Raw genomic sequence first — 25,711 nt, 5'->3', positions numbered from 1 at the left:
ATGTCTGGAGCCAAGGTTGTTTGGATGAATCCCGTCTGGCATGAAGCGGCTTTTTATGTTCCAAAAAATATTAAAATTGTCAATAAATCCAACCTGTTGCTCGTGACAGGCTGATGACAGCCATGTGCTTAAGCCAAGGAGTCTGCTGAAGGACTCGCAACCTCTGCCGAGTGTTGGGATAGGTCCAGAGATGTAAGACACTCCTGAGTGAAGTTTTTTAAGTGTTTCCAACAAAAACAAAAAGTCTTTCTTTAGGGTCTCAGACCCAGATTTATTCTTGAGGATGTCAAATGAGCCAGCATGAATAACAATCTTCTTAATATGTGGCCGTGTAGACATGATGTCAGGTAGCATAGCTGCCACCTCTCTGACTGATGTGTTATTCACAGTTAGATTTTCAGTCCTGGCCATTTCCACCTGCCTCGTTATAAAATCCCCAAGCAGAATAGTGTCTATCTTCTTAGCTTTGTTTTTGGCAGAATGCTCTCTGGCTCTCGGCCTGGCACTGGCTTTTGATCCACTAACTTTGTTATTGTTCAGTCTCATAGTCTCACCTTTATGAGTTGAGGGACTCTTTTTCCTTCGTTGCTGCTCTGTTTCCGTGGTGTGTGTGTGTGTGTGTGTGTGTGTGTGTGTGTGTGTGTGTGTGGGGGGGGGGGGGGGGGGGGGGGGGGGGGGGGGGGGGGGGACAGAGCCGTCCACACGGGGGGCCTGGAGGGGGGGGGGCTGCCGGCAGAGGAAGACTCCCGAACTGGGGAGACGTGGGACGGGCTGCATCATCCTTGAGCTCATCGGAGTCCGGCGCTTCGAGCCGTGATGACAGAGGCTCAAATCTGTTGGAGAGGCTGAGGTGGGATGAGAGACCGAGTGAAGTCCTTTTTTTGCCCCTTAACACCACCTCCGACCATTGCAGTTTACGACGGGGCGTTGAGCTGCTGGGCTCCGGAAGAGAAGAGGCAGGATCCCAGGCTACTGTGTCCTGAAGAGCAGCTTTTAACGATGAGATCTGTAGAGACTGCTCATGAGCCACGTTCAGGGTGTTTGACAGCAGCTCAGATTGGGACTTGAGTTCCGCTGAGAGCTTTCGGATGTCCTCTCTGAGGTTGGCAATAATCCTGTCTTTCCTAACGAGTTGGTTTTCATCTGGAGGGCTGGATGTAGCCATCTGCTTAGCAAACCAAGCTAAGTTGCTACAGGCAGTCTGACTGTGACCAAGTAAAGTCACTCTTCAATGGCGGTAAAAATGGTAAAAATAAATAAAAGCCCCACAGAAAGTTATGTGGTGATAGAAAATGATTAAAAATGATTAAAAGCTAAAGTAAAGTAAGTAAAGGAAAGAAAAGCAGAAAAAGCAGAAAGCAAAGCAGAGAGCAAAGAGCGGTGCGTCTGCATATATATATATAAGTCAGAAAAAGGGGGTTTTGTCCAAAATGTTTGAGTTTTCCTTTAAACTTGTCCATTTTAGTGGACGCAGTTTGACGCAGAGATAGCCCTCTGATTGGTCCAGGGTCCTTGACAGCCTTATGATTGATAGGAGAAAGTTTGTGTGTGTGTGTGTGTCCGCATTTACACACACACACACACACACACACACACACACACACACACACACACACACACACACACACACACACACACACACACTGACTGTTATACCAACATCACAATGTTCTGAAGGAATCCAAACTGATGTTTCTGGGGTTTGTCTGCTCCATATTTCTGGTTGTTGCAGGAGACGCATGGAGGAGCAGCGCATGAGGGAGCAGCGGCGCATGGAGGAGCAGTGGCGCATGGAGCAGCAGCGCATGAGGGAGCTGCGCATGAGGGGGTGGCCTTTACAGATGGTGAACAGAGCGCTCGTGGTGGTGGTGCTTCTTGGTGGTCCTGCTTCCTTTGGCGCTTTCTCTTCTTTTTTATTGGTGGTTTTTGTGCTAAATGGTAAAACAGGCTACCTGCATTGTGTCATATCAACATCAGCTCTCTTTACAGAAGCAAATAGTTAAAACAACAATCAACGCTCTTGCACAATGTGATGCACTTCCGCTTTAAAACCTTCAAACCTGTTTACTTCCAGTCACCTACTGCTTTATTGCTATGAAGCTGCACTTTTTTTTTTTTTTTACACCTGTCTGTTATTCAGATGAAGATTGTTCTTCTTACAAACAGCATTGATAATATGTAGTGGTAATACATTTAATCTTAGTGTTATATAATTTTCTTGCATATTTGCATAGTTGTCAGCAAGTCGCCATTTTAGCGATGGTATACTGATGTTAGCTTGTGGTTTGTTGTTTGTTTTTGTTTTTTTTTTACATGAAGAATGAATCATGAGGAAAAGCGCTGTCAAATTGAGGGCAATCAGCATCCAGAGTTTTATTCAACCCTATGATAATTATGTTCTTGTATTCATATAAATGCTTTTCCTTCAAGTCTCTTGTACCCCTTTTTTCCTACTGGCTGTAACCCAAATTGCCCCACAGTGTCATTAAATTTTACCTTACCTAACATCCACCAACAAGAACCTGTGGTGCTTTCACGGCGCTGGTGCTGGTGCCAGTTCAAGGTCACATAACAGACAAACGTCTTTGGAAGCAGCTTCTGTCCTGCAGGCAGAATGACAGACAGCTGCCCGCCACTAGCAGGAGAAAAACCCTGCAAACACTGTAAAAAGTGTCAGAGGTCGATATCATCTGTCAACAAGAGGAGACAAATGCTGTAGAATCAGAAAAATTTTATTGATCCCTGAGGATGAGCTGTTTCAGGTGCAGTTGTTTAAATCCTAAAGAGAAGAATTGAATGATGAGAAATAGATAAAGAAATAAGAAATAGAAACATATGTGCCTTAGAAATCTTTTATAATTATTAGAATTCTAACATTAGATATTTAAAACTATGTTCCCCGAAAAAATATGTCTGTATTTTGGGCAGATTTTTTTAAGGCCTCTGTTTGTTTGTTTGTTTCACACAGTTTTGCCTGCACACTAAAATGCAAAACTGGATCCTTTCCTCTGTAATAAAAATGAGCACATTTAATGTTTTGGTGTCATTTGTTGAATCCGGTTGCCTTGATCGGGTTTCAGGAGCGGTGAGAACATCTGATCAGGTTTCAGGTCGTATCTCTGCAGAAACACAGAAACAGGCTCGGCTGTGTGTGAAAATTAGAAATGAATCGCTGATCCTGGGTCAGTTTCAGGAGCCGGTATTCTGTACATTCACTTTCTGTCTCAGGACACCTCTCGTCCAATCACACTGCTGGATGCACAGGAACAGATAAAGGTGTGGAGGTGGGTGAAGGTTGCATTAGCAGCAGAGCTCTCCTCGCCGCCTCGTCCAGCCTCTCAGCAAGGTAAGAGCTCCAGAGCTTCACATTTTACAGGACAGTTTAAAGGAAAGGAAGAAGGAAAGTTTAACACATACATCATCTCTTTTCACACAGTTTGTTTTCTTTTTTTTCTTTTTCTCCTTTTTTCTTGTTGGTGCTAGTTTCCTAAGCTGAGAGGACATTAAAGAGTCAGTTTGTGTGAGTTTAGGTTTTAAACCCGTGTTTAAACACTAATGTGTTTTCATTTAGTGCTGCTTTTCAACCACAAGCTCTCACACAGCAACAGAGAACACAGCGAACTGGGTGTAACTGCTTTATATCACACCTACACCCACACACACACACACACACACACACACACACACAAATGCACATATCTCTAACCGTTTACATGAAATCACATGGCACAGACAGACAGGAGGGGTTTTAGGGCTTCACTTCCTGCAGACGTTGAAAAGAAATGGTCAGGAAAACACTTCCATTGTGAAAGGAAGCGGCTGACACTTTTGGTGCTGGCGGGTCAAATTTGACCAGTGATTTAACTCAGCCCAAAATAGTCAAAAAAACAACGATTACCATCCAGTACTGTTTTTCATCTCATCAGCGAACTTATTTTTCATTCATATTCATGTAAACAGTGTTTTCAGTTTCATATTTGTTAGCCCCTTGGACCTTTCATCTTACAATACCACTCGTTTTCAAGTATAAAAATGTTTAAATTCACTCCATTATATTTCATACAATGAAAACAATGGATAATTATGTTATCTGGCTCTTATAGACTAATATTAGAACACACCTTATTAATTAATTAATTGTATTTAATATTATTAACCATAGTGACATCTGTGGTGTTATAGGTCAAAACTTACCCATATAGATTTACATCAGGAGGAAGGTAAAAAGTCCTTTTTTCATAAAACTAAACTTTATTTTGCTCAAAATAGCAAATGCAAATTGACAGTGAAGAAGAAAATGAATAAGGGCAAATTTCTCTCTCTCTCTCAAATGATCAATATTGACAATGCAATGTGTGTGTGTGTGTGTGTGTGTGTGTGTGTGTGTGTGTGTGTGTGTGTGTGTGTGTGCGTGCGTGCGTGTGTCTGTGTTTGTGTGTGTGTGTGTGTGGGTTGGGCCATTCTTCTCTGCCGGGTCATATTTGACCAGTAACTCCAAACTTTTGACAGTTTATTTTGTTGCGTTAAAATAGCTGTTTCTGAGGATATTATGAACCCTTGTTTCAATAAGAAAATGAAAAAGGTACTTTTTACATATCTAGAGTTGAAAACAGGTCAAAATGATCCTCAACACAGTAGAAGGGTTAAATTAGTAAAATAAAATAACTAGAAGGTATAAAAGTGTACTATTTTCTTAGTTTTGATATATCATTAATATGCGTCTTGCCTTTTATCTGTGTAGCTGGTCTTATTGATTAATTATTGCAGAGCTGCTGTTTACCAGCTCACGTGTCATGTGACTATGCAACCAGCAGACAGTAAAGCACAACAATCATACAGCAAAATAATAAAAGAAAAACAAACAAGAACAACATGAAGGAAAAATCAAGAGGTAAACAAAAGATGCAAAACACAGTGGAGAGGAAAACAGAAGGCTGCTGAAAGATAAAGATGATAAAAACAATAAAAAGGCAGCAGAAAAGAAAGAATATATATAATAAAAGAAAAAAACTAATAACTGCAACTGCAAGAATAACAGCAATAATAAATAAATAAAAATAAACTGTATATTGCCACGGAGACTATGAATCAATGATTTGTCTGTAATGATGAAGTTAAAAAATAATACTTTGAAAAGTTAAATTTTATTTAATTCCTAATTGTTAATAATGGTTTTTCAGCCTTGTCACCTCCCTGCAGAACGATGTCAGCCGAAGAGAAGCTGTATGACTACATCATCTCCTGGCTGGATCTCAGCCAAGAATATGCCGATCATCTGAGAAAGTCCGCAGGGAAGCTGGAGGCCATCAACGAGGGCTGCAACGCCGGCCGGGCGGTGGGCAACACCGTCAGCGTGGTCGGTGGAGTGGTGATGGTGGGAGCCGGCATCGCCACCCTGTGTAGTGCAGGAGCAGCGGCTCCCCTCTTAGAAGTCGCAGGCGCCTACGGGTTAACCGGGTCAGCCATCACTTACACATCCAAAGGCATCGAATGGTTTCTAGAACGTGACATACTCCAAGATGCAAAGAAGATTTCTGAGGAGCATAAGGAGCGCGGAGAAAAAATCCAGAAATGCATGCAGGAGATGATGCAGGAAAACATGGGAGGCTCTGGTCCACCTGTGGGGGGGGATTACATGGTAGAGTGCATCCTGCGCACCATTGCAAGACAACTTGGATTACCTTGGATGAAAGTTGAGAGTTGGATGAAGAGCGCAGAATTTGACCAAAGCAAGTTTTTCATTGATTGTTTAATTGTTTGCTTGATAGGCTTGGACAAAGCGTTAAATTTCCTCAGTAAACGATCACCTGATTTTGCCAGGGGGGCTGCAAGAATCGCGCAGAAAGTGGTAAAACATGGAGCATACCAGGTAAGATTTTAAGGAGAAGCTTCAGTTGAACACTGGTTTATGTCAGTCCATCCATCCATCCCTTTTCCTGCCCATTACCACCGGGTCGCTGAGGCCGAGGTGGCTACCACAGGTGTCATTTTCCCCAGCCACATCCAGCAGCTCCTCCTGGGGGGACCCAAGGCATTCCCAGGCCAGTTGAATCCTCCCAGCATGTCCTGGGTCTGTCCCAGGGTCTCTTCCCCTCAGCATGAAGGGGAAGTAGATCCCGGCGGGCCTGGGAACACCTTGGGGCGCCCCAGGAAGAGCTGCTGGATGTGGCCGTGGAAAGGTTTGCCCACCCGAATAGGCCGACACCATGATCCTCAATAACCTGCAGAAAATCCATGGATGGATATAAGGATACTTCATCAAAGGTTGTTTAGTGATGGAAATTTTGATATCTCATTGATTTTCAGATTGGGAAAGGAGTTTTTACAGTGGTGATCACTCTTCCAGATACAATTGACAATTACAAGAGGGCCATTGAAAACAACAATGTGACTGGACCAAGTAAAGAACTGAGAGACGCTGCAGACAAATTAGAGGAGACAACAACAAACTTCAGAAAAGCCCTGAATGATATAAAGTAAGTCTTTCTTTCTCAAGTTTACACATACTGAATATTCATTGGCAACTGGAAATGTCCATTTTTACTTGATAAAAAAAAATAATGCTGCTGCACAGAATGCGGTGTATTATGTGATGTACAGTTTGTCATAAACAGAATATAAAGAAATAGGCAGTTAGTATGAGCAACGATAGCCACCATGGCTAAGCCACCTGCAGAAATTCAGACTTCATCGACAGAAAGTCCAAGAAAGAGAAAAAACATCCACATCCATGTGCAGTCACCCTCTAGAGAGAGCAGTGGAAAAAAGGAAAAATCTTGCAAATTACCCATTGGATATTTATTTCTGAATGCTGAATGCACCGGCCTGATGCAGACCGGTGCCGCGCCCCACCAGGTCAGGTCTGCAAGGATCTGGAGGATCCAACTGGCTGTCCATCAAGACACGGGACGATCCTCAGCCCAAATTAAGCTTGTCACTGGTGCCAACTGCAGTCCCATAACCATCAGACAGCATCTGCGAGAGAAGGGTTTTAAGAACAAAAAACGTCTTCAAAGGGCTCGTCTCTTCAGCGGCACAAAATTGCCCGTTTGGAGCAGCTGGCTATGTGGAGATGTTGCAGGGGGCATCCCTCATGACTGAAGGCCATCGTCTGTGTGGTCATGACTGGGTTTTTCAACAGGACAACGCTGCAGTTCACAATGCTCGCCTGACAAAGGACTTCTTCCAGAGAAATAACATCACTCTTTTGAACCATCCTGCATGTTCCCCTGATCTAAATCCAATTGAGAACATTTGGGGTTGGATGGCAAGGGAAGTTTACAGAAATGGACACCAGTTCCAGACAGTGGATGCCCTCCGTGAAGCTTCTTCACCACTTGGAGCAACATTGCCACTAGCCTTCTGGAAACACTAGCATCAAGCATGCTGAAACGAATTTTTGAGTTTTTTGACGCAGAGATAGCCCTCTGATTGGTCCAGGGTCCTTGACAGCTTTATGACTGATAGGAGAAAGTTTGTGTGTGTGTGTCTGCATTTACACACACACACACACACACACACACACACACACACACACACACACACACACACACACACACACACTGACTGTTATACCAACATCACAATGTTCTGAAGGAATCCAAACTGACGTTTCTGGGGTTTGTCTGCTCCATATTTCTGGCTCTTGCAGGACACGCATGGAGAAGCAGCAGCGCATGAGGGGGTGGCCTTGCAGATGGGGAACAGAGCGCTCGTGGTGGTGGTGCTGCTTGGTGGTCCTGCTTCCTTTGGCGCTTTCTCTTCTTTTTTATCGGTGGTTTTTGTACTAAATGGTAAAACAGGCTACCTGCATTGTGTCATATCAACATCAGCTCTCTTTAAAGAAGCAAATAGTTAAAACAACAATCAACGCTCTTGCACAAACCTTAAAACCTTAAAGATTGTTCTTTTTACAAACAATATTGATTATAGGGGAGACTGGGGACAGTTGCAACAAGGGACGGTTGCAACAAGCCTTATTTCTCCAATCAGAAACATGCTAGAGTGATGACACTCACACTGCACATGCTCAGTTAGACCCTCTACCCACAAACAAGAGAGTGGCCATATTGATCATCTGGTCCAGCTTTTATCAAGGCAAAACTGTTTTGGAGGTATGAAAGTAGATTTTTTCATGAGCTGTATTTTTGTCATACTGTCCTGGTCTTTTGTATGAATTAATCCAAACCTACCTAGCTTGAATCACTGTTTTGTTGACTATTCAGTGACACCGTTTACATGTGTCAATGTCACTGTGGCTAGTTAGCACATGGTGTTTTGTCATGACTGATACCACAGGGACGGTTGCAACAGTTGCAACTGTCCCTATGCTAATATCAAAACAGACCACACAACAGTATTTTTGAAGATTTTTAGCTCAAAATAGGCACAATTAATATATTTCATTGCTCATGATGAACAGAACAGGCAATCATAATGAGAAACTAATGCTAATGATAAACAAAATAATTCCCCAAATAACTTGTTGAGCAAAAATGAGCAATTAGTTATTGTTGTATATTGTTGTATGTGCTGTGCTATGGGACAAACTAAATAAATTTTCCTGTGAAAACAGTCATATTGAGTTTCTATAGCTTCAGTAACATCTACACATTGCTTCAGTAACATCTACACATTAACTCAGGGTAGGCCTATGTTTTACACAAAACAAAACTTAGTAAATACTTTAATACTGTATACTGTGCTTATTCAGACAAAAATCAGAAGATAATTGGTGAAATTTAATGATTTTTTAATATGTTGCAACCGTCCCTGATCCGTGTTGCAACTGTCCCCAGGTTTGGGGTCAGTTGCAACGTTTGAATTCCTTTATTCAAATAAATATTGTGATTGATATGTTATATGTAGCCATCTTTAAATGGTATGGGTATATAGCAGACAGATGTAGGTTTAATATGTAAAAATTTGGTGTGCCTAGTCCAAATAGTCTCTGAGTAACTGAGGGTAATGTAAAAAGTGTTGCAACTGTCCCCAGTCTCCCCTATTTAGTGGTAATACATTTAATTTTAGTGTTATATAAAGTTTTCGCATATTTGCATAGTTGTCAGCAAGTCGCCATTTTAGCGATGGTATACTGATGTTAGCTTGTGGTTTGGTTGTTTTTTATAAAGTATGAATCATGAGGAAAAGCTCTGTCAAATTGAGGGCAATCAGCATCCAGAGTTTTATTCAACCCTATGATAATTATGTTCTTGTATTCATATTAATGCTTTTCCTTAAAGGCTCTTGTACCCCTTTTTTGCTACTGGCTGTAACCCAAATTGCCCCACAGTGTCATTAAATTTTACCTTACCTAACTTCCACCAACAAGAACCTGTGGTGCTTTCATGGCGCTGGTGCTGGTGCCAGTTCAGATAGATAGACAGATAGATAGATAGATAGATACTTTATTCATCCCGCAGGAAATTCACAGTTTTTCAGCAGTATCCACAGATTACAGATTAAATAAAGATAAAAAAATAAAAAATAAAAAAATAAAATAAAATAAAATAAAGAATAAGATCTAAGTACAACAGAATAAGATCTGAGTACCCAACCCAGTGTGCAAAAAGCAATGTGCAACAGAAAAAACCGTGTGCATAGGTGTATAAAATGTGCATAGAGGTAGGTCAATGATTTCCTCAGTCTGTCGGTGGAGCAGGACAGTGACAGCAGCCTGTCACTGAAGCTGCTCCTCTGCCTGGTGGTGGCGCTGTGCAGTGGATGCAGTGGATTGTCCATGATTGACAGGAGCCTGCTCAGCGCCCGTTGCTCTGCCACAGATGTCAGGCTCTCAAGTTGTGTGCCCACAACAGAGCCCGCTTTCCTCACCAGTTTGTCCAGTCATGAGGCGTCCCTCTTCTTGATGCTGCCTCCCCAGCACACCACCGCATAGAAGAGGGCGCTCGCCACAACAGACTGGTAGATAGAGATAGAGATAGATACTTTATTCATCCCACAGGAAATTCACAGTTTTTCAGCAGTATCCACAGATTACAGATTAAATAAAATAAAAAAAGATAAAAAAAAAAAAATAAAGAATAAGATCTAAGTACAACAGAATAAGATCTGAGTACAACAGAATAAGATCTAAGTACAAGCCAGTGTGCAAAAAGCAATGTGCAACAAAAAAAAACAGAAAAAACCGTGTGCATGGGTGTATAAAATGTGCATAGAGGTAGGTCAATGTGCAAATTTAGAAGAAATATACAGTATACACATGATAAATAGCTCCTCCTCCTCCTGTCCACATCGGCTGGTAGAACATCAGCAGCAGTTTTTTGCAGATGTTGAAGGACGCCAGCCTCCTGAGGAAGTACAGTCGGCTCTGTCCTTTCTTGCACAGAGCCTCAGTGTTGGCCGTCCAGTCCAGTCTATCATCCAGCTGCACTCCCAGGTATTTATAGGTCCGCACCATTTCCACACAGGCACCGTTGATGCTTACGGGCTCCGGGTGCGGCCTGGTCCTCCTGAAGTCCACCACCATTTCTTTTGTCTTGGAGGTGTTCAGGTGGAGGTGGTTGGAACCACACCATGCTACGAAGTCCTGGATGAGTTTCCTGTACTCCCCCTCCTGTCCACCGCTGATACATCCCACGATGGCCGTGTCGTCCGCGAACTTCTGCACGTGGCAGGACTCCGAGTTGTACTGGAAGTCCGACGTGTACAGGGTGAACAGGACTGGAGAGAGCACAGTCCCCTGCGGTGCTCCTGTGCTGCTGATCACAGTGTCTGACCTGCAGTCCCCCAGTCGCACATACTGAGGTCTGCCTGTCAGACAGTCCATGATCCATGCCGTCAGGTGTGAGCCTACTCCCATATCAGTCAGTTTGTGACCGAGCAGCTGGGGCTGGATGGTATTGAAGGCGCTGGAGAAATCCAGAAATGTGATTCTCACAGCACCACTGCCCCTGTCCAGGTCAGAGAGGGATCGGTGTAGCATGTAGACGATGGCGTCCTCCACTCCCACCTTCTCCTGGTACGCAAACTGCAGAGGGTCGAGGGCATGGCTCACCTGCGGTCTCAGATGGTGTAGCAGCAGCCGCTCCATGGTCTTCATCACATGTGACGTCAGGGCGACCAGCCTGAAGTCATTCAGCTCTGCAGGACGTGGCTTCTTTGGGACTGGGACGATGCATGATGTTTTCCACCGCAGTGGGACCCTCCCCTGCTCCAGGCTCAGATTGAAGATGTGCTGCAGAGGGTCTCCCAGCTCTGACACGCAGGCCTTCAGCAGTCATGGGGATACTCCATCCGGACCTGCAGCTTTGCTGGGGCGAAGCCTCCTCAGCTCTCCACACACCTGGGCTGCTGTGATTGTAGGCAGGGAGGGGGTCTCCTCATCGCGTCTGTCCACTTGTAGCGGGGGGAGGGGAGCAGAGGAGGATGTGGGGGGCAGGGTGATCAGAGGTGAGAGTGAGATGGGGTGGTCAAACCTGTTGAAGAAGTTGTTCAACTCGTTCACCCTCCCCCCATCCCCCTCAATGGTGGCCCCCTGCCTGGATCTGCAGCCGGTGATGATCTTCATCCCGTCCCACACCTCCTTCATGCTGTTGTTCTGCATCTTCTGCTCCAACTTCCTTCTGTACTGCTCCTTTGCCTCCCTGAGCTGGACTCTGAGTTCCTGCTGCACGCGTTTCAGCTCCTGCTTATCACCGTCTTTGAAGGCCTTCTTCTTCTGGTTCAGGAGGCCTTTAATGTGACTCGTGATCCAGGGCTTGTTGTTCGCATAGCAGCGCACCGTTCTTACAGGAACAACAACGTCCATACAGAAGTTAATGTAGTCAGTGGTGCAGTCTACAACCCCCTCGATGTTCCCGCTGTGTGACCCCTGCAGTACATCCCAGTCAGTAGTGCCAAAGCAGTCTCTCAGAGCGTGCTCTGCCTCAGGAGACCACTTCCTGAATGACCGTGTGGTTGTGGGTAGCCTCCTCACCTTTGGTTTGTAGTGAGGCTGCAGCAGAACAAGGTTATGGTCAGCTTTTCCCAGTGCAGGCAGTGGGGTGGCCCTGTATGCATCCTTTACATTTGCATACAGCAGGTCAATAGTCTTATTTCCGCTGGTGTTACAGTCCACATACTGGAAAAAAGCAGGAAGTGTCTTGTCTAGGGTCACATTATTGAAGTCCCCGGAGATCAACACAAGCGCCTCGGGATGTTGTGTTGTGAGTTTATCAACAGCGGAGTGGATGACGTCACACGCGACTTCCGCGTCGGCTCGAGGCGGAATGTAAACAATGACCACAATGGCGTGTCCAAACTCTCTGGGCAAGTAATAGGGACGTAAACTTACGGCCAGAAGTTCTATGTCCCTGCAGCAGATGCAGATCTTCACACTTACATGCCCAGGGTTACACCACCTTGTGTTCACGTACACCGCGAGCCCCCCTCCTTTTCGCTTCCCGCAGGCTTTGTTGTCTCGGTCCGACCTGACTGTGCTGAAGCCGGGTAGCTCCACGTTAGCGTCTGGGATGCTAGTCGTTAGCCACGTCTCAGTAAAGCACAACAAACTGCACTCTCTGTAGGTCTTGACATTTTTCACCAGCGCAGCCAGCTCGTCGATCTTGTTGGGCAGTGAGTTCACATTCTCCATGATCACCGCAGGTACCGTAGGTTTATATCGCCACTTCTTCTCCAGCCGCTTAGCCTCCAGCTTAGCGCCGGCTCTACAGCCTCGGTCTCCTCACCTCGTCAGGTAAATGTGGAACCACGCCGACACGGGACTTGGTCTTCAGAGCAAGTGGTTGTTTTCTCGAGTAAACGAGTTTCACCGGGTGAAGATCCATAGTCAGGTAGCACACGGATACAGATCAGGTACAGCTTAACAAACTAGAAACAAACTAAACTAAACTAATTAAAAACAAAAAACGCGGACATACACGGAGCTGCTGAAAAGGCTGCCACTCGCGTCGGCGCCGGAACCGGAAAACCGGTGGAGATTTTAATTTAGCAGCTCATGGTGATGACCGCTCCAAGCAGCCCTTACCAACAGATGGCGACCTTGCAGCAGCTTTTGAAGAGTTTAAAATTTCTGTGTAACAGATATTTGGAGAGGCACGGGAATATACTTTTTACTCAAATGCTCACGACTCTTACTCCAGAATAGACTACTTATTATTGAATAGCCAGATGGTTCAGAATGTTGTGAACTCAGAAATCCATAACATAGTAATTTCAGATCATGCCCCACTCTCAGTTTTTACCCTGTGTTGGAGATAAACAAAACAAAACAATGGAGACTAAACAACTCACTCCTCAGTGATGAAGTATTGTTAGGTCAGCGCCTAACAATTATGAAGGACGAAAAATGACAAAACAATAAATAAATGAATAAATAAATAAATACACATATAAATATATAAATGCATAAATAATTAAATTAATAAATATTTCTACATGTATTTATTTATTTATTTCTGTTTTTATTCATGCATTTATTCATTTATTTGTGTATTTCTACATTTATTTATTTCTATATTTATTTATTTCTACATTTATTTATTTATTCATTTATGTATTTATGTATTTATTTTTACATTTATTTATTTATACTTTTATTTATTTCTACATTTACTCATTTATTTATTCCTTCTTTTATTTCTACATTTATTTTTTTATTCCTACATTTATTTCTGTATTTCTACATTTCCACATTTATTTATTTCTGTATTTCTGTGTCATATGTTAATGAGGTGGGCGGTGCACGATTGGTTTGTGCGTGTGATCCTATCCACTACTACTGCCTGGACTGGCAGTAATAGTGGATAGTAGTGGACTAGCTAGCTACTAGGACATTAATGACGCCAGACTTTTTCACGTCGACTTTTCAATCAATGACTACGTTTACATGCACACCATATTCCGGTTCGGGTCAATATTCCGGCTAAGGTAACTGCGCCGCGGCAACTGGAATATTCCGTTTACATGTTACTTGGCATGTTCCCGTGTTTCGGTGTATTCCACTCTCTTACGTAATGCGACACTCAGCCGCGGAGGCAGCAGTACGCGTATAGGCGTCTGGTCTGCCGGAAAAGAGGAGGCTGTGGAGCGCCGACCGGGTGGGTGTGTGTGTCTGTGTGTGTGTGTGTGTGTGTGTGTGTTTCTTTGACTTTCGACGGGTCGACCTTTACGTTAATGCCCTACTAGCTACTGTGTAATACACAATGGAAAGCATTTTGAGAGCCATCGTCAGTGATATATGGTCACTGGCGAATGATGTGGTAAATCATGCACCCACCTACTACCATGCCTACTACCTCCAGTTTCGCGTTCATCCATGCATGAATCATTTGCTTCTGTCTGATTCGCTCAGTTGACCAATCGTGCTTAAGACTAATGTAAGAACCGCCCACCTCATTAACATACGACACAGAAATACAGAAATAAATAAATGTGGAAATGTAGAAATACAGAAATAAATGTAGGAATAAATAAATGTAGAAATAAAAGAATGAATAAATAAATGAGTAAATGTAGACATAAATAAAAGTATAAATAAATAAATGTAAAAATGAATACATAAATAAATAAATAAATAAATAAATAAATAAATGCAGAAATAAATAAATATATAAATAAATAAATGTAGAAATAAATAAATATATAAATAAATAAATGTAGAAATACACAAATAAGTAAATAAATGCATGAATAAAAACAGAAATAAATAAATAAATACATGTAGAAATATTTATTAATTTAATTATTTACGCATTTATATATTTATATGTGTATTTATTTATTCATTTATTTATTGTTTTGTCACTTTTCGTCCTTTATAAACAATACTTCATCAGGGTGTGAGTCAGTATTTTTTTTAGTCAATTAGTCAACTGTACATAAGGTTCAAAAAATGAGGAAAAGAAACAAAACCTCTTTCTTAAGCCTACAAAAGCACATAACCAAAGCCAACGGAGCCAAACAACACAAAACCACCACAATGAATTTTCAGATCCAAGTAAATGCAAATCCTAGGCAAAGGAATGAGCAAGAAAAGGTCAGCACAGGAAAAAACAACAGAGAAATCAATTGCTAGTCCATTCTGGAATGGACTGGCAAAAACAACAACAACAACAAAAAAAACAAATCCAGTCTATAACCCCCCAAAATCCCCAACACAAAGTCACTTCCTGTTAAACAGTTCAACTCAGTCCCATCTTCAAAAAATAAAGTAAAACTCAACTCAGCTCATGGAGACAGTTCAATTTCAGTTTGTTGCAAAACAAAAATAGAGAAAAGAATGTAAACGGAAACAAAACTAAACTCCTGGATTTATTGGAGTTACCTCCCAAGGAGTCCAGTCCAGTCAAGTCCAGTCTGTGTTTCGGACCAATCAGTCCAGTCAGTTTCCTCCGGCAGCACTGCCGCTTGAGCAAGAGTGGCTAGCGATCCGTCAGGCTCCAGGACATATCCAACCCGGGTTCCAGCAGGACGACCACACGGACTGACACATGAAAAAAGAAACGGGGAGACGCCAAACACTCCGGCAGGACGGCCTCACCACTTCCTCTGAGTACATTTGAAGTTTGTTGCCTAAAAATCCAGTTTGTTCCTGTATTTTAGCCAGCCTGTACCCCCCCTCTAGAGAACTCTCCTTAAATTAAGCTGTTTCTGTGCCTGTAGCTTTAAATGCTAAAGGTTGTGCAACCACCGCAGAGCCCTGCCACGCACCTCTGAAAAATTGTAACTACGCAGACCTCCCAACGCAGGCCCCCCACTGACAACAAGAACTATGATTGGTCCGCCAAACTACATCATTTCCGTCATTTCGCCCCTCCGGGGTCACGTCCAACTGTTGTGCCGGCAGAGTCATTTTTTAAAAGAACTGCTGTTGTGATCGCATCTTCTCGTCAGTTCATTTCAAATTGTTTGGAAAGTTTGGTTCATGCTGGATCTGGATCTGCTGCTGCACGCTGCACCGCGCTGCACCACAACAGGGAGAGAAGCGACCATACGTCACAGGGTGTACGTAGGTCTGCAGAAAAAAAAATCGCGCCCCATACCGTTTTGGCGGAGAATTGCTCAGCGTGTTTCGTAGAGACACACACGCCCTGCGTGGCAACTGCGTGCGCATTGCATCGAGTGTCCGCAGAAGCATAAATTGGCCTTAACGGTTACGTCTCCGCTGTCTCGTCGGAGTTCTTTTGGTGAATGCGCGATATTGTGAAAAGTGGAATAACGTTATAGTTATCTCTTGTGACTATATTTTTACAGTCTACAGAAAAAGTTTTGTCGTCGGAGGACTGTTACTAGCCTCAACATATGCTCAGTTAGACTGCTTCAAGCATGTAATGTCAAGACTAGTAACATGTAATCGATGCTGACAAAGTAGGCCTAAGCACGGCTAGCTGTGCTCATTTGAGCACATTCTAAACGTCTGATTGACCAATCAGATTGCTCGGTTGGATCTACCTGTTGTATAATAGATATTTCATACGCATGCGCTATGCAATTTAATTTGAGTTCTGCTGCGTTAATTGACCCTTGTCCATGCCAAGAACCCCACCTCACGTTACTGTCTGTCTGTCTGTCTGTCTGTCTATCTCTCTGTCTGTACAGACAGACAGAGAGATAGATAGACACAGATAGATAGATAGTTAGATAGATAGATAGATAGATAGATAGATTTACACTACCTGTCAAAAGTTTAGAACACCCCAATTTTTCCAGTTTTTTATTGAAAATTATTCAGTTTAATGTCTCATTGCACTCTGAAATGAAAGCATAGTACAAATAAGCAACTGGAGTCATGGAATCAATTTATAGACCAAAATGTATTCTAAACTTTTGACTCATCAAAGTAGCCACCTTTGGCAGATACAACAGCTGAACACACTCGTGGCATTCTTTCTACAATAGAAATCAGATATTCTCCAGAAAGCTCTTCCCAAATCTGTTGCAGAGGTTACCATAAATGTGTGGCACTTGTAGGTTGCTTTGCTTTCACTCTTCTGTCCAGTTCATCCCAAACTAGCTCGATGGGGTTTAAGTCTGGAGACTGTGCTGGCCACTCCATGTTTTCAAGTTTACCATCTTGTTCTTTTTTCCTGAGGTAGTTCTGGCATAACTTGGACTTATGTTTTGGGTCATTATCTTGCTGTAGGATGAACCCCTGACCAACTAGGCGCATACCACAGAGTATTGCATGGCGCTGCAGAATTCTGTGGTAGGCGTTTTGGTTCAGGGTGCCTCTCACTCTGTACAAGTCACCGACCCTGGATCCAGCAAAACAGCCCCAGACCATCACACTTCCTCCTCCATGTTTGACGGTTGATGTCACACACTGTGGAACCATCCTTTGGCCTACTTGATGGCGTACAAAGATCCTGCGTGATGAACCAAAGATTTCAAATTAGGGCTGCACGATTATGGCCAAAATGATAATCACGATTATTTTGATCAATATTGTGATCACGATTATTCATCACGATTATTCATCATGTTAGGGAAAGCATCTGTATTTTTACTGCACTACTTTTAAACAAACAATATATGAACAGTTTTCAATGCAAAATGAAACTTTAAATTAGACTAAATGCTTAATAATAATAAAAAAATAAATAAATAAAATTATTTGACTAGTGTGATCGCTCCGTTCCGTGCTTGAATACAGTACACCTGCCCCACTCTGGCACGGCTGGAGGGGGTGTGCTCCAGCACGATACGGGCGTTCATGCACGAGCACATGCACGGTCACGCACGCACCGCGCGAACGTGGATACAACGTAAATCATGCAACTTCCCTCCTGCCTCCGCAAAATCGTTTAATGCGTGCAGCGCCACGTTGTGCAATCAATAATCAACCATGTTGTCTGTCTCGCTGTCCGTTGTGCTGCTGCAACCGTGTATGAATAAAAGTTGATTTATGATCAAAGTATATATGGCAGTCTGTGTGCGCCGTGCACGTGTCAGATCCGGCAGACCTGACCGTGTGGGCACGGTGCCGGCCGCAGCACCAGCCAGCATCAGGTGGGCCGGCCGCAGCACCGCGCTGTGTGCGCGTCCACCCGGTTGAATGTAGCAGCCAGCTGACATGCCGCCCTGGCTGTCAGTTGGACGCTTTCTGAAGGAGGCAGTTACCTCCGAAACTGTCAAGGTAAATAAACATCCCTTAACCTATGTCTGATTAAAAGAAACAAAAACATCTTTTTAGTTAAAAGAAGACATAATGAATGTATTTGAACTATATTGATTCATGATGACGTCGGAACATGCCTGTTGTCGTATTTGAACGTGATGATGTGTATACCAGGGAAATCGTGCTTGGGCGCGTCTGGGCTTGCTTTAGGTAATGTGAGTGCAGCCAGCCAGGGACTGGAGAGGGGGGCATTTTTGCTTCAGTATGATACGCAGCAAATGGCCCTATGTGAGGAGGCCCTGAGGAGCCTTTCTGACGGAGAACTTGTTGCAGGAACTGCCGTACCTTCTTCTCCCGATATGACTCGCTCTCATCAGTCCACAGCTGTGTCCCAATTCAGGGTCTGCATCCTTCGAAGTCCGCATATGAAGGCCAGTTACATCACAACACTGCGCGAAGGCCTGTCCCAATTCATCCAAAGCTGAAGGATCCTTCAAATGCGGCCTCCTCTTCAGCCGTTGGTAGCCGATTCGGAGGACGCACCGCAACTATCCTTCTCGGCCTCCCGTATCCCAAAATGCTTTGCGTGCTGCTGCTCAGTCGGAGAAAAGTTCAGATTTCACATTATAAATATTCGTTTTCTACTCATTTGAACATCCAACGCCATATATGTTAAACCAAAACCCCTGTTCTGTCTTGTCTGACAGAAAGAAACGTTATATTTCGGTCTCCGGAGTTTGTTGTCATGGAAACGGCGGTAACGCCGGTTACGCAACCAGGAAATACTCCGAAGGCTAGACTGTCCCATTTGGTTGCCGTTAGTTGACGGGGGAGGATGCTTCGGTTGAAGTCCGGGTCCTCCGAAGGACCCGGACTTCGGAGGACCCGGACTGTGAAGGATGCAGACCCTGAATTGGGACACAGCTCATGAGTAACTTGAGGCTGCCGCTGCAGGGTGCGCTCGCTTGTTATATAGGCAGCTTAATGAAGCCTTAACCGTGCGTTCGCCCCCTGGTGGTTGGCTGACTACTGGCTGAGAAAGTGCTTGATTAGATATGCAGCAGAGCCCGTATTTTAAATGTAAATATCGCCGACGATCAGGCTCATTTAATCGTGGCAGCCAAAATCGTGATCACGATTAAAATTCGATTAATTGTGCAGCCCTATTTCAAATTTTGATTCATCAGTCCATAATACCTTCTTCCAGTCTTCAGTAGTCCAATGGCGGTGTTTTATGGCCCAGGCAAGCCTCTTTGTCTTATTCTGACGTCTTAGCAATGGCCTTCTTGCTGCAACTCGTCCTGTTAAACCTGCAGCTCGAAGTCTTCTCTTCACAGTTGAAACTGAGACTTGCTTACTACGACCACTATTAAGCTGTGCTTGAAGCTGTTGTCCTGTGAACCGCCTATCACGCAAGCTGTTAACTCTCAGAAACTTGTCCTCTGATTCAGTTGTGGCTTTGGGTCTGCCAGACCTCTTCCTGTCAGAGTTTCCCCCAGTTTCTGAGTGCCTTTTGATGGTGAAGGAAACTGTACTCACTGAGACCTTGACTTTCTTTGCAATTTCTCTGTAGGAAAGACCTACATTTTTAAGTGTTATGATGGTCTGTCTCTCTTCCATAGTTAATTGCCTTTTTCTCGCCATTTTTGTAGCAACACACTAACTTTCTGCAGTACAATATTGTCCAAATGATGCTCATGAGGGTATGGTCCTACAGTGTGTTCCAACACTGCTTTTATGCAGACAGAAGGGGTTGTAAGCAATCAAGAAAAGTTGGAACACCTGCAGTAATTAGTAGCACCAGCTTTCAAGGCTTGATCAAGCTCCATTGCTGCAGAACAGCTTTAAATTGTTAACACATTTTGTGTACCCTGAAAAGGGCCTTTTTGTATAATTCTGAAATATACATTATTTTTCAGTTTTGGGTAACCTTACCTTTGTTTTTAACCTCTGGCAGTTCACCACTTACCTTTGTACCATTTCAAGCTATTCATTGGACTTGAACGACTTGAATTGCAATAAATAACTAGAAAAATTGGGGTGTTCTAAAACTTTTGACCGGTAGTGTATGTCAAAACACAGAGGTAGGTGTGGTGAGAACTTAGAAAAACAATGAGAAATGAGATATCCCTCTAAATCTGGCTGAAAAAAATGGCTCAAAATTTTTTCGCAGGCGCAGCCCCCAGTCCGCCCCTGTTTGGAACTATATTTAAGCCATCAAGAACAGCTATTTCATCTTTTTTTAATTGAAAAATGTAAAGATTTGATTGGCCGATATATCAGTTATCGGATTTTTTTTAATAACTAATGTCTGCTCCATATTTCTGTTTACTTGTCCTACATTGAGAGCTTGATCACCTTTTCATTTATTTGCTGGTTCAGGGGCCTATCCGTAAAGGATAGGAACAGTCTGAACCACATGGTGAAGGTCTGCTCCAAAATCATTGGAAATAGGCAAAATAATTAAATGATCTCTGGGAGAAATGGGTGGTTCAGAAAGCCAAAGGAATCATAGGCCGAGGCACGGACCTCACCCTGGCCAAGGAGTTCTCCCTACTGCCCCTAGGGCGGCGCTATTTGGAGCCCTCAAGAAAAACCAACAGATATGCCAACTCTTTCATTCCATCTGCCATCAGCCTATTGAACAGTGGTAGCCTTAATTGAGGTTTTTTTTTTGTTTGTTTGTTTGTTTTTTTTTACTTTTATGGAATAATACAGCAGACCAGACTATGAAATTATTAATGTAAGAATGCAATGCAGTGTAAGTACTGTATGGTTCCTGCACCCCAGAATTTGCACTGAGCGCCTATTTGACCTTTTGCACATGTAATGTTTGGAATGTGTTTTAGTGGGTTGTCTACCCAGTTGTTTATTGTCTTATGTATTTCATGTTGCTGTAGAAACTGGATTGCCACTGAATCTGAATCTGAATCTGAATCCTAATATCGGACTCGATAATTAATAATTGTTTTTAGGGTATTTTATGGCTGATTTAAGACACAGGTCAAAACTGACCCGTTAACATGGGCGAAAGTAACAGAAAGTTAACACGACAGGAAGGCTAGATTAGTGTCAGTACTTTGTGGTTGTATTGTTTGTTTTGTATGTCTTTAAAAATATTAATAAAAAAATATAAAGAAAGGGCTAATTGGACACACTCAAAAATAGGTCTGGCTTGAACTTGGTTAGAGAAACACACATAAACTTTAATCTATGACATTTCTTGGCCAGTGCTGATTTATGTTTTTTCATTTTGAGGCATCTTACCTTTATTACCTTCTACAGTGTTTGTATTTTTGGTTTCAGAATTACCTCTACACTTCGCTTTTATCACATTCAGTCTCAGTAGCTATGTTTACATGGACACAAATAATCGGAATAAAGGCCAAATCAGGTTAAAAATGCTTCATGTAAACACGTCAATCGGAAGATTGTGATCCGATACGGTCCATTCGGAAAGAAATTTCATTCCGAAAGAGAGAGGTGGTTTATGCCGATCATTATTCCGAACGGTGTCCATGTACACATCCATTCGGATCCTGTCTTCCCGGTTGGGGTAAAATTATCTCCACTGCGCATGTGTGTTACGTCAGCGTGATGCGTTTCCACCTTTGCGGCAGCCGGTTGTTTTTCGGCAAGCAGCAAACGGTCCAAAAGGTCCATATTAAAAAAAAAAAAAAAAAAACTACATAAACAGACACTGTGCCAGAGGGGAGGAAAATAAAATGTGAGAGGCACAAAGAGTGAACGAACTGAGGACGTGCAGACAACGCGGCGTTTGTTTACAACACAGGCGGAAGTACAGCTTCTTCTTCTACTACTATTTCCAGAAAATTAGACAACTCCGCGCATGCCCAAATGATTTATTCTGATCAAACGCTTGGTGCATGTATACGCACGTCATGATCGGATCATTTTATTTAGTGTACATGTAAACAGTGGATTTGGAATTTCCGATCAACCAAGGTTTAGATCGGATTGGAGAAATTTTGCGCATGTAAACATAGCCATTCTTTCAGTCACTACCCAGAGCTCATGACCTTAGGTGAGGGTTGGATCAAAGATCATCCAGTAAATTGAGAGCTTTGCCTTGTCAGTCTCCCGCTCCATTCTACCCTCACCCATGAGCAAGACCCAGAGATACTTGAACTCCTCCACTTGGAGCAGTGACTCTCTCCCAACTTATTGAGGGCAAACCACGTTTTTCCTGCAGGGAACCATGGCCTCAGACTTAGAAGTACTGATCCTCATCCCAGCTGCTTCACACTTGGCTGCAAACTATCAAGTGCATGCTGGGTAGTCACAGCTTCTTGAGGCCAGCAGAACCACATCATCTGCAAAGAGAAGAGATGCAGTCCTCAGTCAGGAACCAACAAGTAACCTCACACCTGCCAGCCGCCTCTCACCCCAGGAAACTCTGGAAAAGCAGAGCCCACCCCCCATCCAGGGGTCTGGTTCCAGAGCCGAGGCTGTGCGTAGACGTGAACCCAACCATATCAAGTGGGTATTGCTCAACCTCCCATGCTAGCTCTTCCCCCACAGAGGGGACATGCCGTGCTGATGTAAGGTTTATTTACTGAAAATGATATCAAACATCTTTTCTCTGTCTGGGTAAGTCAGAAAAGGGGGCTTTGCCACCTAGTGCTTTATTGCTCTGAAGCTGCACTTTTTTTTTTTTTACACCTGTCTGTTATTCAGATGAAGATTATTCTTTTTACAAACAGTACTGATAATATGTAGTGGTAATACATTTAATCTTAGTGTTATATAATTTTCTTGCATATTTGCATAGTTGTCAGCAAGTCGCCATTTTAGCAATGGTATTCTGATGTTAGCTTGTGGTTTGTTTTTTTTTACATGAAGAATGAATCATGAGGAAAAGCGCTGTCAAATTGAGGGCAATCAGCATCCAGAGTTTTATTCAACCCTATGATAATTATGTTCTTGTATTCATATAAATGCTTTTCCTTAAAGTCTCTTGTACCCTTTTTTCCTACTGGCTGTAACCCAAATTGCCCCACAGTGTCATTAAATTTTACCTTACCTAACATCCACCAACAAGAACATGTGGTGCTTTCATGGCGCTGGTGCTGGTGCCAGTTCAAGGTTACATAACAGACAAACGTCTTTGGAAGCAGCTTCTGTCCTGCAGGCAGAATGACGGACAGCTGCCCGCCACTAGCAGGAGAAAAACCCTGCAAACACTGTAAAAAGTGTCAGAGGTCGATATCATCTGTCAACAAGGGGAGACAAATGCTGTAGAATGAGAAAAACTTTATTGATCCCTGAGGATGAGCTGTTTCAGGTGCAGTTGCTTAAATCCTACAGAGAAGAACTGAATGATAAGAAATAGAAAAAGAAATAAGAAATAGAAACTTTATCTCCTTTCAGTTTATCTCCTGTTTATGATTATAAATATTGTTATTCACGCTATTATGCTGTCGTCGCCGTGCGTACATCCTGTCACATTAATAAAGTCATTACAACTGGACTCTGACTGAAGTCATTCATTAGATCCTTTGTCTTAAAAGTCCATTCAGTTGCAAACCTGTTATGCTAAATGAAAGATGCTGCACTCCTTCAACCACACTGTGCTCCTCAAGTGCAACTTTTTGCAGCTTATTATTATTGTTTTGCTGTTGCTGCTTTGCTGATATTTTACTTAAATACAGGTAAAAGTAATGGTGCAGAAATCAACTTCAATAAAAGTAAAAAGCAGTTTATTTTTAAATGTATCCTCATGTGCTTGTTAGCCTTGTGTCTGTGCATAAACTGAACAATCAAATCTGACACAGCAACTTCATATAATATTCTATTTCAGGAGTTTTCTACTTTTTTTTTTTTTCAACTTCTGCGTCCATATTCACAAAACATCTTATCTTACCACTAAGAGTTCTCTTAACTGTCACTTAAATTTCCCAACTAAGAGTTTCCTTTTAAAAGCTGCTGTGACCAATTTTTACTGAGTAACTAAGTGAACTCTTCAGCTCAGAGAATGGGGCGGGGTCGAGCCCGTTGCTATGGGTGATGTCATGTTTCAGGAACAGGTTGCTTTGCTCTGCCTGCAGTGATTGGTTGAGAGGGAATGGGCCTTTGTCAGTGATCTGATCTCAGAAATACTGCACACAGAGGAGTTATGAGTTATGATGCCCTTGATCTAAAAATAAAAATGTAGACCAATAAAGCTCATGTTCAGGTAACTGCCAGCAGCCTCTTATGCATCTGCATCTTGTTAAACAACGAGGAAAATATGTATATCAGCAGCCTTTCAATTATTATGTAGATCCTACAGTGATCAAGGCTGATAAAACATCTGAAGTGATTTGAAGTCAAACTGGATGCAGGAACAGCGCCTCCTTCTGGCACAACTTGTGCATCAAAAGATATCATTAAAGGGAAATGTGGAGCAGGGCTGACATCAAGATGCAGAAAAGAAGCCTGGGAGCAGATCTGAGTTCAGATCAGTGCAGCTTCCCCACTCATCAGCCGGACTGATGACTGTGAAAACAAGATTCAAGATTCAAGATCAATTTTACTGTCATTCAGACACCAACAAGGATACAGAGCAGAACGAAATTACGTTGCATTGACTTCACCGTAAAAAAAAAAAAAAAAAAAAACAACAAAAATAAAAACACCTTCAGCAGCCAGAGTTAAATAAAGTGCAGCAGTTTTTTTAAGAGCAATTAAAAAATAATTAAAAAAATATATATATATAAAAACAGGTGGTGAGCTCTTCAGTCTGAGGCCAGGACAGAGATTACAGAGTTCAAACACCAAACACCTGCAACAGGTAACACATCAGTGTATTACTCTCTATCATTCAGTCTATTTAGCATATGGAACAATTAACAAATGCTAAACTGAACTTTGATGCACATTATCAAATTATATTAACTTGTAAACTTTTGGTCTAAATCTGTTATATAAATTTGTTATAAATAAAATGTAGGAGTCCTAAAATTAGGACTGACACGCCCATTAAGAGTTTCTCTTAAATACACATGTTAGGAGCAGCTTTTAACCATAAAATGTTTAATGGATAGGGGCCCAGGACCCAACAGTGCAAATTTTCCTTAGACATTGGGTGGGACACATTTAGTGGGGGTTCAGGGGGTCCTCCCCCTGGAAATTTTGAGCATCAATGAGCATTAATTTCCTGCATTCTGGTGGATTTTTATGCACCCATTTACCATTTTTATGCATCAGTTTACTAGGAAAATCTTATTTTTATAAATATCTATTATAAATTATATAAATATCTATCTAGCTTTCATAAATATTGGAGGGGACTTGTCCCCCCTGACCCCCCCTAAATGTGCGCCCTTGCCAGGACCCCAGGTTGACTCTCAGCAAGCCGTGGGCCCCCGTGAGACGGGACCCGGCCCTGTAGCGAGCCTGCTATCAAGACATATTTGGTTTTGTTGTCAGGATGAACTACTTGTGAAAAGTTTATGGCATTTTTTTTTTAAAGCAAAGGTTCCCGTATTTTGTAATTTTGGACTATTTTGTCTTTTTTTCCATGTTTTTAAAGCCAGGATGTGGATACTGAAAAGTACTCTATAAAAACTACTAATAATGTCATTATTATTATTTTCTTCTGGGAGGTAAATGTCAAACGTGTCTCTTCTGCTT

At 42.7% G+C, this 25,711-nt stretch overlaps 1 protein-coding gene across 1 annotated transcript; it reads left to right on the top strand.

Annotated features, from left to right (window-relative positions):
- Positions 1-25,469, top strand: LOC115363725 (uncharacterized). The gene is made up of 6 exons (XM_030057993.1): positions 1-15; positions 110-192; positions 1,733-1,844; positions 3,229-3,346; positions 5,181-5,638; positions 25,410-25,469. The coding sequence occupies exons 1-6, from the start codon at positions 1-3 to the stop codon at positions 25,467-25,469; spliced, it is 846 nt and encodes a 281-aa protein (XP_029913853.1).
- The last annotated feature ends 242 nt before the right edge of the window (positions 25,470-25,711 follow it).

This window comes from Myripristis murdjan, chromosome 8, assembly GCF_902150065.1.
Source record: "Myripristis murdjan chromosome 8, fMyrMur1.1, whole genome shotgun sequence".
Classification (NCBI taxonomy): domain Eukaryota; kingdom Metazoa; phylum Chordata; class Actinopteri; order Holocentriformes; family Holocentridae; genus Myripristis; species Myripristis murdjan.
The sequence above is the reverse complement of the archived record's forward strand: the minus strand, read 5'-3'. Positions and strand labels throughout refer to the sequence as shown.

Coding starts and splice junctions, on each gene's coding strand:
- LOC115363725 (XM_030057993.1), top strand. Junction 1,845..3,228: donor GGGGGTGGCCTTTACAGATG/GTGAACAGAGCG, acceptor TTTCTGTCTCAG/GACACCTCTCGTCCAATCAC. Junction 3,347..5,180: donor TCGTCCAGCCTCTCAGCAAG/GTAAGAGCTCCA, acceptor ATGGTTTTTCAG/CCTTGTCACCTCCCTGCAGA.